This window comes from Cherax quadricarinatus, chromosome 66, assembly GCF_038502225.1.
Source record: "Cherax quadricarinatus isolate ZL_2023a chromosome 66, ASM3850222v1, whole genome shotgun sequence".
In the NCBI taxonomy this organism is placed as follows: Eukaryota; Metazoa; Arthropoda; class Malacostraca; order Decapoda; family Parastacidae; genus Cherax; species Cherax quadricarinatus.
Genome location: NC_091357.1, coordinates 19,808,552 through 19,822,412, shown reverse-complemented (window position 1 = coordinate 19,822,412; position 13,861 = coordinate 19,808,552). Strand labels below are relative to the sequence as shown.

The following is a 13,861-nucleotide window of genomic DNA, read 5'->3' as shown; positions in this document are numbered from 1 at the left end:
TGATTTGCATGAGTATGGTAATGAGGACACTGCCACGTGCCTCTGATTGCTCAGTCTGAATGTCTGTCTTAATTCCCATCACGTTCTGAACGGCGACCTTTATTACCTCACTCGTTTTTATGAACGTAAATTAGTGTAAATAACTGATAAACTAGTGTAAATAACAGGTGTGAGAAGCGAGGGAAGAAATAGAAGGAAGAACTGAGTTAGAAGATGACAGAAGACAGATGAAAGTTAAGACACTTGTGCAACATCTGGGTATCTTTATTGTAGACGTTTCGCCCTCCAGTGGCTTTATCAATACAGATTCTTGGACATAATTAGAAGACAGAAGAACCATGTACACAAGATGAGGTAATCAGTCCCTCAGCCTTGGAGGTGGTGTTCACACCACCGTGGTTGTAGAGATTCTGAAGCACAGGTAAGGAGACTGGCGCTTATGTAGGCGTCAGTGGATAGGGACGTGTAGCAGACTAGGACATAGTCACTGGTAGGCGGGATTCCCCAGTGGAAGTAGGTCCTTCCCAGATTGATGGGTTAGTTGTAGAAGTTGTGAAGAAGGTCATGTAGATGTCCTCTGAATCAAGATACCATGATGTTGCAGCGCCTACATAAGCGCCAGTCTCCTTACCTGTGCTTCAGAAACTCTACAACCACGGTGCTGTGAACACCACCTCCAAGGCTGAGGGACTGATTACCTCATCTTGTGTACATGGTTCTTCTGTCTTCTAATTATATCCAAGAATTTGTATTGATAAAGCCACTGGAGGGCGAAACGTCTACAATAAAGATACCCAGATGTTGCACAAGTGTCTTAACTTTCATCTTGTCGGTACTGTATACCTGTCTTGTACGTAGAAGACAGTGTTGACGTCACTAACAGGAAGTGGCATCACTGACAGAGAAGTGACGTCACTGACAAAGTGACGTCACTAACAAAGTGACGTCACTTACATGATGTGACGTCACTAACAGGAAGTGACGTCACTGACAGAAAGTGACGTCACTGACAGAAAGTAACGTCACTGACAGAAAGTGACGTCACTAACAGAAAGTGACGTCACTGACAGAAACTGACGTCACTGACAAAGTGACGTCACTGACAAAGTGACGTCACTGACAAAGTGACGTTACTAACAAAGTGACGTCACAGACAGAAAGTGGCGTCACTGGCAGAAAGTTACGTCACTAACAGAAAGTGACGTCACTGACAGGAAGTTACGTCACTAACAGAAAGTGACGTCACTGACAGGAAGTGACGTCACTGACAGGAAGTGACGTCACTAACAGAAAGTGACGTCACTGACAGGAAGTGACGTCACTGACAGGAAGTGACGTCACTAACAGAAAGTGACGTCACTGACAGGAAGAGACGTCACTGACAGGAAGTGACGTCACTGACAGGAAGTGACGTCACTGACAGGAAGTGACGTCACTGATTAATAATAATATAATTAATATTATTAATGTTATTAATAATAATAATATTATTATTTTTATTATATAATAACTTTTTAAATCAGTGATTTATGAAGTTAATGTTGGGGTGTGAGGTGGTGTACAACACGACTGTGATGGCCAGCATTATGCATTCAGTGCAGGCGCGGGGGAATTGAGAGGGGAAGGGGGAGGGAGAAGGGGAGGGGGAGGGGTTGATCACGTCCGCATGCATCGTTAGCTGCACCAATGCACTTTACCCCCTCCCTACCCCTGCACCCCCTCCCTCCCTCCCTCCTTCCCTGCACCTGTACCCCCTACCTCCGCCTGCATCCCCTCCCTTCCTCCCTACCTGCACCCCCTCCCTCCCTCCCTACACCTGCACCCCCTCCCTCCCTCCCTACCCCTGCACCCCCTCCCTCCCTCCCTCCGTCCCTGCACCTGTACCCCCTACCTCCGCCTGCATCCCCTCCCTTCCTCCCTCCCTGCACCCCCTCCCCCTCCCCATCTCCTCCCTTCCTTCCGTCTTAAGAACGGACAAAAAGACGTGCGCGAAACGTTTTATATCTTCAAAACAAGTCAAAGTAAGTAAGTAAGTAAGTAAGTAAGCTTATTCTCCTACTATTAAAAACTGACCTCCAACCCCCCACCCCCCCCGTGCTAGGATGACATGTGGTGCCCTGGTTCTGTTCTGTGGTGTCTGTGGGACATGTGGTGCCCTGGTTCTGTTCTGTGGTGTCTGTGGAACATGTTGTGCCCTGGTTCTGTTCTGTGGTGTCTGTGGAACATGTTGTGCCCTGGTTCTGTTCTGTGGTGTCTGTGGAACATGTTGTGCCCTGGTTCTGTTCTGTGGTGTCTGTGGGACATGTGGTGCCCTGGTTCTGTTCTGTGGTGTCTGTGGAACATGTTGTGCCCTGGTTCTGTTCTGTGGTGTCTGTGGGACATGTGGTGCCCTGGTTCTGTTCTGTGGTGTCTGTGGGACATGTGGTGCCCTGGTTCTGTTCTGTGGTGTCTGTGGGACATGTGGTGCCCTGGTTCTGTTCTGTGGTGTCTGTGGGACATGTGGTGCCCTGGTTCTGTTATGTGGTGTCTGTGGAACATGTGGTGCCCTGGTTCTGTTCTGTGGTGTCTGTGGGACATGTGGTGCCCTGGTTCTGTTCTGTGGTGTCTGTGGGACATGTGGTGCCCTGGTTCTGTTCTGTGGTGTCTGTGGGACATGTGGTGCCCTGGTTCTGTTCTGTGGTGTCTGTGGGACATGTGGTGCCCTGGTTCTGTTCTGTGGTGTCTGTGGAACATGTGGTGCCCTGGTTCTGTTCTGTGGTGTCTGTGGGACATGTGGTGCCCTGGTTCTGTTCTGTGGTGTCTGTGGAACATGTGGTGCCCTGATTCTGTTCTGTGGTGTCTGTGGGACATGTGGTGCCCTGGTTCTGTTCTGTGGTGTCTGTGGGACATGTGGTGCCCTGGTTCTGTTCTGTGGTGTCTGTGGGACATGTGGTGCTCTGGTTCTGTTCTGTGGTGTCTGTGGGACATGTGGTGCCCTGGTTCTGTTCTGTGGTGTCTGTGGGACATGTGGTGCCCTGGTTCTGTTCTGTGGTGTCTGTGGGACATGTGCTGCCCTGGTTCTGTTCTGTGGTGTCTGTGGGACATGTGGTGCCCTGGTTCTGTTCTGTGGTGTCTGTGGAACATGTGGTGCCCTGGTTCTGTTCTGTGGTGTCTGTGGAACATGTGGTTCCCTGGTTCTGTTCTGTGGTGTCTGTGGGACATGTGGTTCCCTGGTTCTGTTCTGTGGTGTCTGTGGAACATGTGGTGCCCTGTTTCTGTTCTGTGGTGTCTGTGGAACATGTGGTTCGCTGGTTCTGTTCTGTGGTGTCTGTGGAACATGTGGTGCCCTGGTTCTGTTCTGTGGTGTCTGTGGGACATGTGGTGCCCTGGTTCTGTTCTGTGGTGTCTGTGGGACATGTGGTGCCCTGGTTCTGTTCTGTGGTGTCTGTGGGACATGTGGTGCCCTGGTTCTGTTCTGTGGTGTCTGTGGAACATGTGGTTCCCTGGTTCTGTTCTGTGGTGTCTGTGGGACATGTGGTGCCCTGGTTCTGTTCTGTGGTGTCTGTGGGACATGTGGTGCCCTGGTTCTGTTCTGTGGTGTCTGTGGAACATGTGGTGCCCTGGTTCTGTTCTGTGGTGTCTGTGGGACATGTGGTGCCCTGGTTCTGTTCTGTGGTGTCTGTGGAACATGTGGTGCCCTGGTTCTGTTCTGTGGTGTCTGTGGAACATGTGGTTCCCTGGTTCTGTTCTGTGGTGTCTGTGGGACATGTGGTGCCCTGGTTCTGTTCTGTGGTGTCTGTGGGACATTTGGTGCCCTGGTTCTGTTCTGTGGTGTCTGTGGGACATGTGGTGCCCTGGTTCTGTTCTGTGGTGTCTGTGGAACATGTGGTGCCCTGGTTCTGTTCTGTGGTGTCTGTGGGACATGTGGTGCCCTGGTTCTGTTCTGTGGTGTCTGTGGGACATGTGGTGCCCTGGTTCTGTTCTGTGGTGTCTGTGGGACATGTGGTGCCTTGGTTCTGTTCTGTGGTGTCTGTGGGACATGTTGTGCCCTGGTTCTGTTCTGTGGTGTCTGTGGAACATGTGGTGCCCTGGTTCTGTTCTGTGGTGTCTGTGGGACATGTGGTGCCCTGGTTCTGTTCTGTGGTGTCTGTGGGACATGTGGTGCCCTGGTTCTGTTCTGTGGTGTCTGTGGGACATGTGGTGCCTTGGTTCTGTTCTGTGGTGTCTGTGGGACATGTGGTGCCCTGGTTCTGTTCTGTGGTGTCTGTGGGACATGTGGTGCCCTGGTTCTGTTCTGTGGTGTCTGTGGGACATGTGGTGCCCTGGTTCTGTTATGTGGTGTCTGTGGGACATGTGGTGCCCTGGTTCTGTTCTGTGGTGTATGTGGGACATGTGGTGCCCTGGTTCTGTTCTGTGGTGTCTGTGGGACATGTGGTGCCCTGGTTCTGTTATGTGGTGTCTGTGGAACATGTGGTGCCCTGGTTCTGTTCTGTGGTGTCTGTGGGACATGTGGTGCCCTGGTTCTGTTCTGTGGTGTCTGTGGAACATGTGGTTCCCTGGTTCTGTTCTGTGGTGTCTGTGGAACATGTGGTGCCCTGATTCTTTTCTGTGGTGTCTGTGGGACATGTGGTGCCCAGGTTCTGTTCTGTGGTGTCTGTTGGACATGTGGTGCCCTGGTTCTGTTCTGTGGTATCTGTGGGACATGTGGTGCCCTGGTTCTGTTCTGTGGTGTCTGTGGGACATGTGCCCTGGTTCTGTTCTGTGGTGTCTGTGGGACATGTGGTGCCCTGGTTCTGTTCTGTGGTGTCTGTGGGACATGTGGTGCCCTGGTTCTGTTCTGTGGTGTCTGTGGGACATGTGGTGCCCTGGTTCTGTTCTGTGGTGTCTGTGGGACATGTGGTGCCCTGGTTCTGTTCTGTGGTGTCTGTTGGACATGTGGTGCCCTGGTTCTGTTCTGTGGTATCTGTGGGACATGTGGTGCCCTGGTTCTGTTCTGTGGTGTCTGTGGGACATGTGCCTTGGTTCTGTTCTGTGGTGTCTGTGGGACATGTTGTGCCCTGGTTCTGTTCTGTGGTGTCTGTGGGACATGTGGTGCCCTGGTTCTGTTCTGTGGTGTCTGTGGGACATGTGCCCTGGTTCTGTTCTGTGGTGTCTGTGGGACATGTGGTGCCCTGGTTCTGTTCTGTGGTGTCTGTGGGACATGTGCTGCCCTAGTTCTGTTCTGTGGTGTCTGTGGGACATGTGCTGCCTTAGTTCTGTTCTGTGGTGTCTGTGGGACATGTGGTGCTCTGGTTCTGTTCTGTGGTGCCTGTGGGACATGTGCTGCCCTGGTTTTGTTCTGTGGTGTCTGTGGGACATGTGCCCTGGTTCTGTTCTGTGGTGTCTGTGGGACATGTGGTGCCCTGGTTCTGTTCTGTGGTGTCTGTGGGACATGTGCTGCCTTGGTTCTGTTCTGTGGTGTCTGTGGGACATGTGGTGCCCTGGTTCTGTTCTGTGGTGTCTGTGGGACATGTGGTGCCCTGGTTCTGTTCTGTGGTGTCTGTGGAACATGTGGTGCCCTGGTTCTGTTCTGTGGTGTCTGTGGGACATGTGGTGCCCTGGTTCTGTTCTGTGGTGTCTGTGGAACATGTGGTGCCCTGGTTCTGTTCTGTGGTGTCTGTGGGACATGTGGTGCCCTGGTTCTGTTCTGTGGTGTCTGTGAGACATGTGGTGCCCTGGTTCTGTTCAGTGGTATCTGTGGGACATGTGGTGCCCTGGTTCTGTTCAATGTTGGTTTAGAAAGACACGTAAGCAAACACTATAACATATTTATTAGAAAACGTTTCGGTCCTGGGACCTTGATCACTTCTAACATACAGAGGTAGAAAGACATTATATATATAGGCGGAGAGTGAGATGTGACGCACGTGACCTGAGGAATGTCATAAGAACATAAGAATGGAGGAACACATGTCTGTGGGACATGTGGTGCCCTGGTTCTGTTCTGTGGTGTCTGTGGGACATGTGGTGCCCTGGTTCTGTTCTGTGGTTTCTGTTGGACATGTGGTGCCCTGGTTCTGTTCTGTGGTGTCTGTGGGACATGTGGTGCCCTGGTTCTGTTCTGTGGTGTCTGTGGGACATGTGGTGCCCTGGTTCTGTTCTGTGGTCTGTGGGGTGGATGATGGCAGCCTGGAGACACCCTCGGTCAGGTCTGTCTACTTTGTAGATAAGGTGTCCTGTGAGTGTACACTGACATTTTATCTCTCTCCTCCGCCTGGGGACACTTGACCTTATGTCTGACAGCACTTGACATGACATAGTAGCAACAGACATGATGTGGTAGCAACTGACATGATGTGGTAGTAACTGACATGATATGGTAGCAACTGGCATGACGTAGTAGCAAGTGACATGACGTAGTAGCAACTGACATTATGTGGTAGCAACTGACATGATGTAGCAGCAAGTGACATGACATAACAGCAACTCCACCATACATCCACGTACTCAATAAAGCCCACAATGGGCGAAACGTCGTACTGATACAAGGTTTCTCTTCCAGAAATTCTTCTCGCCACACTTTTCGCCTCATAGCCATTCCTTTGGCCCAGTCTTAAGGAATATTACAACAAGTAGACGTAAGGCAGATAATGTGAATACATTTTAAGGGAGAAGAGAATGAGGGAGAAGTGAGAGAGAGAAATAAAGATGGAGAAGAGAGTGAAATAAAGAGGGAGATAACGAGAATAATTTTTAAGGGAGGATAAAACAGGTCAAATAGAGAAGAAGAGAGAGGAGGGAGTTAGGGAGAGGGAGAAATAAAGAGGGAGAAAGAGAGCGAGGGTGATGATGAGGGAGAGTGTGAGGGGCGAGGATGGACATATGGGGAGAGGGGGGAGCTCGGCAGGGGAGAAATTACTTCTGTGTAGGGAAATTTCCTTCGTAATTGGCAAAAATTTATCCCAGGTCCTTCTAGTGATAGAAAAAAAAAATTTAATAAATTTACCCTCCAATTTCCATAATAAATCGACACTAAATTATAGGATTTATTAAAATATATTGATTCATTTATATTACTCTTTTTTTTCAAAAATATGTTACGTTGAGATATTTTTTCGCTATAAAAATCATTTGTCGAGTGTTCATTTTAGAGGGAAAAAATATTTTGAGGATAAGGAAGGTGGAGGAGCACTGCAGCAGGCCTACTGGCCCATACTAGGCAGGTCATTCTCAAACCCCAAACTCATGAAGAGGAGCACTGCAGCAGGCCTACTGGCCCATACTAGGCAGGTCATTCTCAAACCCCAAACTCATGAAGAGGAGCACTGCAGCAGGCCTACTGGCCCATACTAGGCAGGTCATTCTCAAACCCCAAACTCATGAAGAGGAGCACTGCAGCAGGCCTACTGGCCCATACTAGGCAGGTCATTCTCAAACCCCAAACTCATGAGGAGGAGCACTGCAGCAGGCCTACTGGCCCATACTAGGCAGGTCATTCTCAAACCCCAAACTCATGAAGAGGAGCACTGCAGCAGGCCTACTGGCCCATACTAGGCAGGTCATTCTCAAACCCCAAACTCATGAAGAGGAGCACTGCAGCAGGCCTACTGGCCCATACTAGGCAGGTCATTCTCAAACCCCAAACTCATGAGGAGGAGCACTGCAGCAGGCCCACTGGCCCATACTAGGCAGGTCATTCTCAAACCCCAAACTCATGAGGAGGAGCACTGCAGCAGGCCCACTGGCCCATACTATTCAGGTCATTCTCAAACCCCAAACTCATGAGGAGGAGCACTGCAGCAGGCCTACTGGCCCATACTAGGCAGGTCATTCTCAAACCCCAAACTCATGAGGAGGAGCACTGCAGCAGGCCCACTGGCCCATACTAGGCAGGTCATTCTCAAACCCCAAACTCATGAGGAGGAGCACTGCAGCAGGCCCACTGGCCCATACTAGGCAGGTCATTCTCAAACCCCAAATTCATGAGGAGGAGCACTGCAGCAGGCCCACTGGCCCATACTAGGCAGGTCATTCTCAAACCCCAAACTCATGAGGAGGAGCACTGCAGCAGGCCCACTGGCCCATACTAGGCAGGTCATTCTCAAACCCCAAACTCATGAGGAGGAGCACTGCAGCAGGCCTACTGGCCCATACTAGGCAGGTCATTCTCAAACCCCAAACTCATGAGGAGGAGCACTGCAGCAGGCCCACTGGCCCATACTAGGCAGGTCATTCTCAAACCCCAAACTCATGAGGAGGAGCACTGCAGCAGGCCCACTGGCCCATACTAGGCAGGTCATTCTCAAACCCCAAATTCATGAGGAGGAGCACTGCAGCAGGCCTACTGGCCCATACTAGGCAGGTCATTCTCAAACCCCAAACTCATGAGGAGGAGCACTGCAGCAGGCCCACTGGCCCATACTAGGCAGGTCATTCTCAAACCCCAAACTCATGAGGAGGAGCACTGCAGCAAGCCTACTGGCCCATACTAGGCAGGTCATTCTCAAACCCCAAACTCATGAGGAGGAGCACTGCAGCAGGCCCACTGGCCCATACTAGGCAGGTCATTCTCAAACCCCAAACTCATGAGGAGGAGCACTGCAGCAGGCCCACTGGCCCATACTAGGCAGGTCATTCTCAAACCCCAAACTCATGAGGAGGAGCACTGCAGCAGGCCCACTGGCCCATACTAGGCAGGTCATTCTCAAACCCCAAACTCATGAGGAGGAGCACTGCAGCAGGCCTACTGGCCCATACTAGGCAGGTCATTCTCAAACCCCAAACTCATGAGGAGGAGCACTGCAGCAGGCCCACTGGCCCATACTAGGCAGGTCATTCTCAAACCCCAAACTCATGAGGAGGAGCACTGCAGCAGGCCTACTGGCCCATACTAGGCAGGTCATTCTCAAACCCCAAACTCATGAGGAGGAGCACTGCAGCAGGCCCACTGGCCCATACTAGGCAGGTCATTCTCAAACCCGAAAACTCATTATGACCTTGATAAGTAAAACATATGTGCAGAAGTTGGGTGTCTTTATTCCGAAACGTTTCGCCCATACAGTAGGCTTCTTCAGTCGAGTACAGAAGTTGTGAGGTGGTCAGTCCCTCAACATGGAGGCTGAGGGACTGACCAGACAAAACGTTACACATGTGTCTTACTCCCGTTTACCTGTTGACTGCAAGTTGATGGCGTGATTAACGAGGTTGTTGATGATACCAGTACCCGCAAGCCACAGCTCGGCTGATCAACAGAAATCCATCATTCTAGTTCCATATTTACTAGCCCGTGTCCCTAGGTCCCTTACAGCTCCTTGCCCCTTAGTCCCTAGACAAGCTCAGTGGACTGTGTGTGTACTCACCTAATTGTGGTTGCAGGGGTCGAGACTCAGCTCCTGGCCCCGCCTCTTCACTGATCGCTACTGGATCCTCTCTCTCTCTGCTTCCTGAGCTTTGTCATACCTCTTCTTAAAACTATGTATGGTTCCTGCCTCCACTACTTCACTTGCTAGGCTATTCCACTTGCTGACAACTCTATGACTGAAGAAATACTTCCTAACGTCCCTGTGACTCGTCTGAGTCTTCAGCTTCCAGCTGTGACCCCTTGTCCCTGTGTCCCCTCTCTGGAACATCCTATCTCTGTCCACTTTGTCTATTCCCCGCAGTATCTTGTATGTCGTTATCATGTCTCCCCTGACCCTTCTGTCCTTCAGTGTCGTCAGTCCGATTTCCCTCAACCTTTCCTCGTACGACATTCCCCTGAACTCTGGGACTAGCCTTGTTGCAAACCTTTGTACTTTCTCTAACTTCTTGACGTGCTTGACCAGGTGTGGGTTCCAGACTGGTGCTGCATACTCCAGTATGGGCCTAACATACACAGTGTACAGTGTCTTGAACGATTCCTTATTAAGGTATCGGAACGCTATTCTCAGGTTTGCCAGGCGCCCGTATGCTGCAGCGGTTATTTGGTTGATGTGTGCCTCCGGTGATGTGCTCGGTGTTATGGTCACCCCAAGGTCTTTCTCCCTGAGTGAGGTCTGTGTGAGTGTGTGTGTGTGTGTGTGTGTGTGTGTGTGTGTGTGTGTGTGTGTGTGTGTGTGTGTGTGTGTGTGTGTGTGTGTGTACAGTAACTGATATCTTGTGGTCATTTCCTCTCTGGACCACTTGATCACTCCCCCTTTGTGGGCAAAGGGTGCTGGCCCTTTCCCTAGTGGGTAAGGGGCCTTGAATTACCCTCAACATTTTCTCTCGTGAGTGTATATATATATATATTTTATATATATATATATATATATATATATATATATATATATAAATATATATATAATATATATATATTATATATATATTATATATATATATATATATATATATATATATATATATATATATATATATATATATATATATATATATATATATGCAATAAGATCACAGTAAACAGGTGATTTCAAAATATGCAAAACAACCACTCTGAAAGAATAGAGAAATTCCAAGCGCTTTCGTGACTACTCACATGTGAGTAGTCACGAAAGCGCTTGGAATTTCTCTATTCTTTCAGAGTGGTTGTTTTGTATATATATATATATATATATATATATATATATATATATATATATATATATATATATATATATATATATATATATATATATATATATATATATATATATATATAAATGGGATTGAAGACTATCACAGGAACGTACGTTAATATTAATACACATAAATACTTACAAAAGTACGTAATAATGGAGATAGCATTAGAGAAAATAGGAGATGAGAGGAGGTTGTTAAACAAGGAAGATAGGAAATGAGGGTATAAAGAAAAAGGAAAGAGAGAGAGAAAAACAGGAAGAGAAAATCCTTTGAGTAAGTGATAAGATGTAGAGGAAGAGAGAGAAAGAAGAGAGGGAAAAATAATGAGGGAGAAGATAAAAAATGGGATGTAAGAGGGAAAATGGGATGTAAGATAGAAAATGGGATGTAAGACGGAAAATGGGATATAAGATAGAAAATGGGACGTAAGATAGAAAATGGGACTTAAGATAGAAAATGGGATGTAAGAGAGAAAATGAAATGTGAAACAGAAAATGAGATGTAAGATAGAAAATGGGATGTAAGACAGAAAATAGGATGTCCGAGAGAAAATGGGATGTAAAATAGAAAATGGGTTATAAGAAAATGGGGGTTGAGGGTGAGAAAAGCAATGGGTGACATACCTGGTTGTCTTAGGTGAGGACTGTGGGCATCCAGGGAAGACTTGGTCATACCCAGACTGTTGTGGGGGTACCCTGTCGAAGAAACACAGCGTTAGGGTATTGTTATTATTAGGGTACCATGTTAGGGTACGTCAGTGGTATTAGGGTACTAGGGCACCATATTAGGGTACATCAGTGGTATTAGGGTACTTGGGCACCATGTTAGGTTACGTCAGTGGTATTAGGGTAATAGGGCACCATGTCAGGGTACATCATTGGTACTGGTATTAGGGTACATCAGTGGTATTATGGTACTAGGGCACCATGTTAGGGTACGTCAGTGGTATTACGGTACTAGGAGACCATGTTAAGGTACGTCGGTGGTATTGGTATTAGGGGACCAGGTTAGGGTACGTCGGTGGTATTAGGGTACTAGCGCACCACGTTAGAGTATTCAAGTGGTACTGGTATTAGGGTACTAGGGCACCATAATAGGGTACATCAGTGGTACTGGTATTAGGGTGCTAAGGCACCATGTTAGGGTATATCAGTGATACTGGTATTAGGGTACTAAGGCACCATGTTAGGGTACATCAGTGGTACTGGTATTAGGGTACTAGGGCACCATGTTAGGGTACATCAGTGATACTGGTATTAGGGTACTAAGGCACCATGTTAGGGTACATTAATGGTACTGGTATTAGGGTGCTAAGGCACCATGTTAGGGTACATCAGTGGTACTGGTATTAGGGTACTAGGGCACCATGTTAGGGTACATCAGTGATACTGGTATTAGGGTACTGAGGCACCATGTTAGGGTACATCAGTGATACTGGTATTAGGGTACTAGGGCACCATGTTAGGGTACATCAGTGATACTGGTATTAGGGTACTAAGGCACCATGTTAGGGTACATCAGTGATACTGGTATTAGGGTACTAGGGCACCATGTTAGGGTACATCAGTGATACTGGTATTAGGGTACTAGGGCACCATGTTAGGGTACATCAATGATAATGGTATAAGAGTACTAAGGCACCATGTTAGGGTACATCAGTGATACTGGTATTAAGGTACTATGGCACCATGTTAGGGTACATCAGTGATACTGGTATTAGGGTACTAAGGCACTATGTTAGGGTACATTAATGGTAATGGTATTAGGGTACTAAGGTTCCATGTTAGGGTACATCAGTGGTACTGGTATTAGGGTACTAAGGCACTATGTTAGGGTACATTAATGGTACTGGTATTAGGGTACCATGTTAGGGTACATCAGTGATACTGGTATTAGGGTACTAAGGCACTATGTTAGGGTACATTAATGGTACTGGTATTAGGGTACTAAGGTACCATGTTAGGGTACATCAGCGATACTGGTATTAGGGTACTAAGGCACCATGTTAGGGTACATTAATGGTACTGGTATTTGGGTACTAAGGCACCATGTTAGGGTACATCAGTGATACTGGTATTAGGGTACTAGGGCACCATGTTAGGGTACATCAGTGATACTGGTATTAGGGTACTAAGGTACCATGTTAGGGTACATTAATGGTACTGGTATTAGGGTACTAAGGCACCATGTTAGGGTACATCAGTGATACTGGTATTAGGGTACTAAGGTACCATGTTAGGGTACATCAATGATACTGGTATTAGGGTACTAAGGTACCATGTTAGGGCACATCAGTAGTACTGGTATTAGGGTACTAAGGTACCATGTTAGGGTACATTAATGGTACTGGTATTAGGGTACTAAGGCACCATGTTAGGGTACATTAATGGTACTGGTATTAGGGTACTAAGGTACCATGTTAGGGTACATTAATGGTACTGGTATTAGGGTACTAGGGCACCATGTTAGGGTACATCAGTGATACTGGTTTTAGGGTACTAAGGTACCATGTTAGGGTACATCAGTGATACTGGTATTAGGGTACTAGGGCACCATGTTAGGGTACATCAGTGATACTGGTATTAGGGTACTAGGGCACCATGTTAGGGTACATCAGTGATACTGGTATTAGGGTACTAAGGTACCATGTTAGGGTACATCAGTGATACTGGTATTAGGGTACTAAGGCACCATGTTAGGGCACATCAGTGATACTGGTATTAGGGTACTAGGGCACCATGTTAGGGTACACCAGTGATACTGGTATTAGGGTACTAGGGCACCATGTTAGGGCACATCAGTGATACTGGTATTAGGGTACTAGGGCACCATGTTAGGGTACATCAGTGATACTGGTATTAGAGGTACTAAGGCACCATGTTAGGAGCATCAGTGATACTGGTATTAGGGGTATAGGGCACCATGTTAGGGTATCAGTGATACTGGTATTAGGGTACTAGGTACCATGTTAGGGTACATTAATGGTACTGGTATTATTGGGAGTACTAGGGCACCATGTTGAATTACATCAGTGATACTGTTATTAGAATTACTAAGGCACCATGTTGGGTACATCAGTGATACTGGTATTAGGGTACTAGGGCACCATGTTAGGTACATCAGTGATACTGGTATTAGGGTACTAAGGCACCATGTTAGGGTACATCAGTGATACTGGTATTGGGGTACTAGGGCTGTGTTAGGGTACATCAGCGATACTGGTAGGTGCTAGGGCACCATGTTAGGGTACATCAGTGATACTGGTATTAGGGTACTAGGCACCATGTTGGGGTACATCAGTGATACT

General features: G+C 47.8%; 1 protein-coding gene across 2 annotated transcripts in view; it reads right to left on the bottom strand.

Annotated features, from left to right (window-relative positions):
* Ets65A (DNA-binding protein D-ETS-3) overlaps positions 1-13,861 on the bottom strand; it is a 399,621-nt gene that overhangs the window by 53,467 nt on the left and 332,293 nt on the right. For both annotated transcript variants that reach the window (XM_070099176.1, XM_070099175.1), the window contains one exon: positions 11,178-11,249. In XM_070099176.1, coding sequence (XP_069955277.1) covers positions 11,178-11,249 — 72 coding nt within the window. The remainder of the gene's footprint in view (positions 1-11,177; positions 11,250-13,861) is intronic.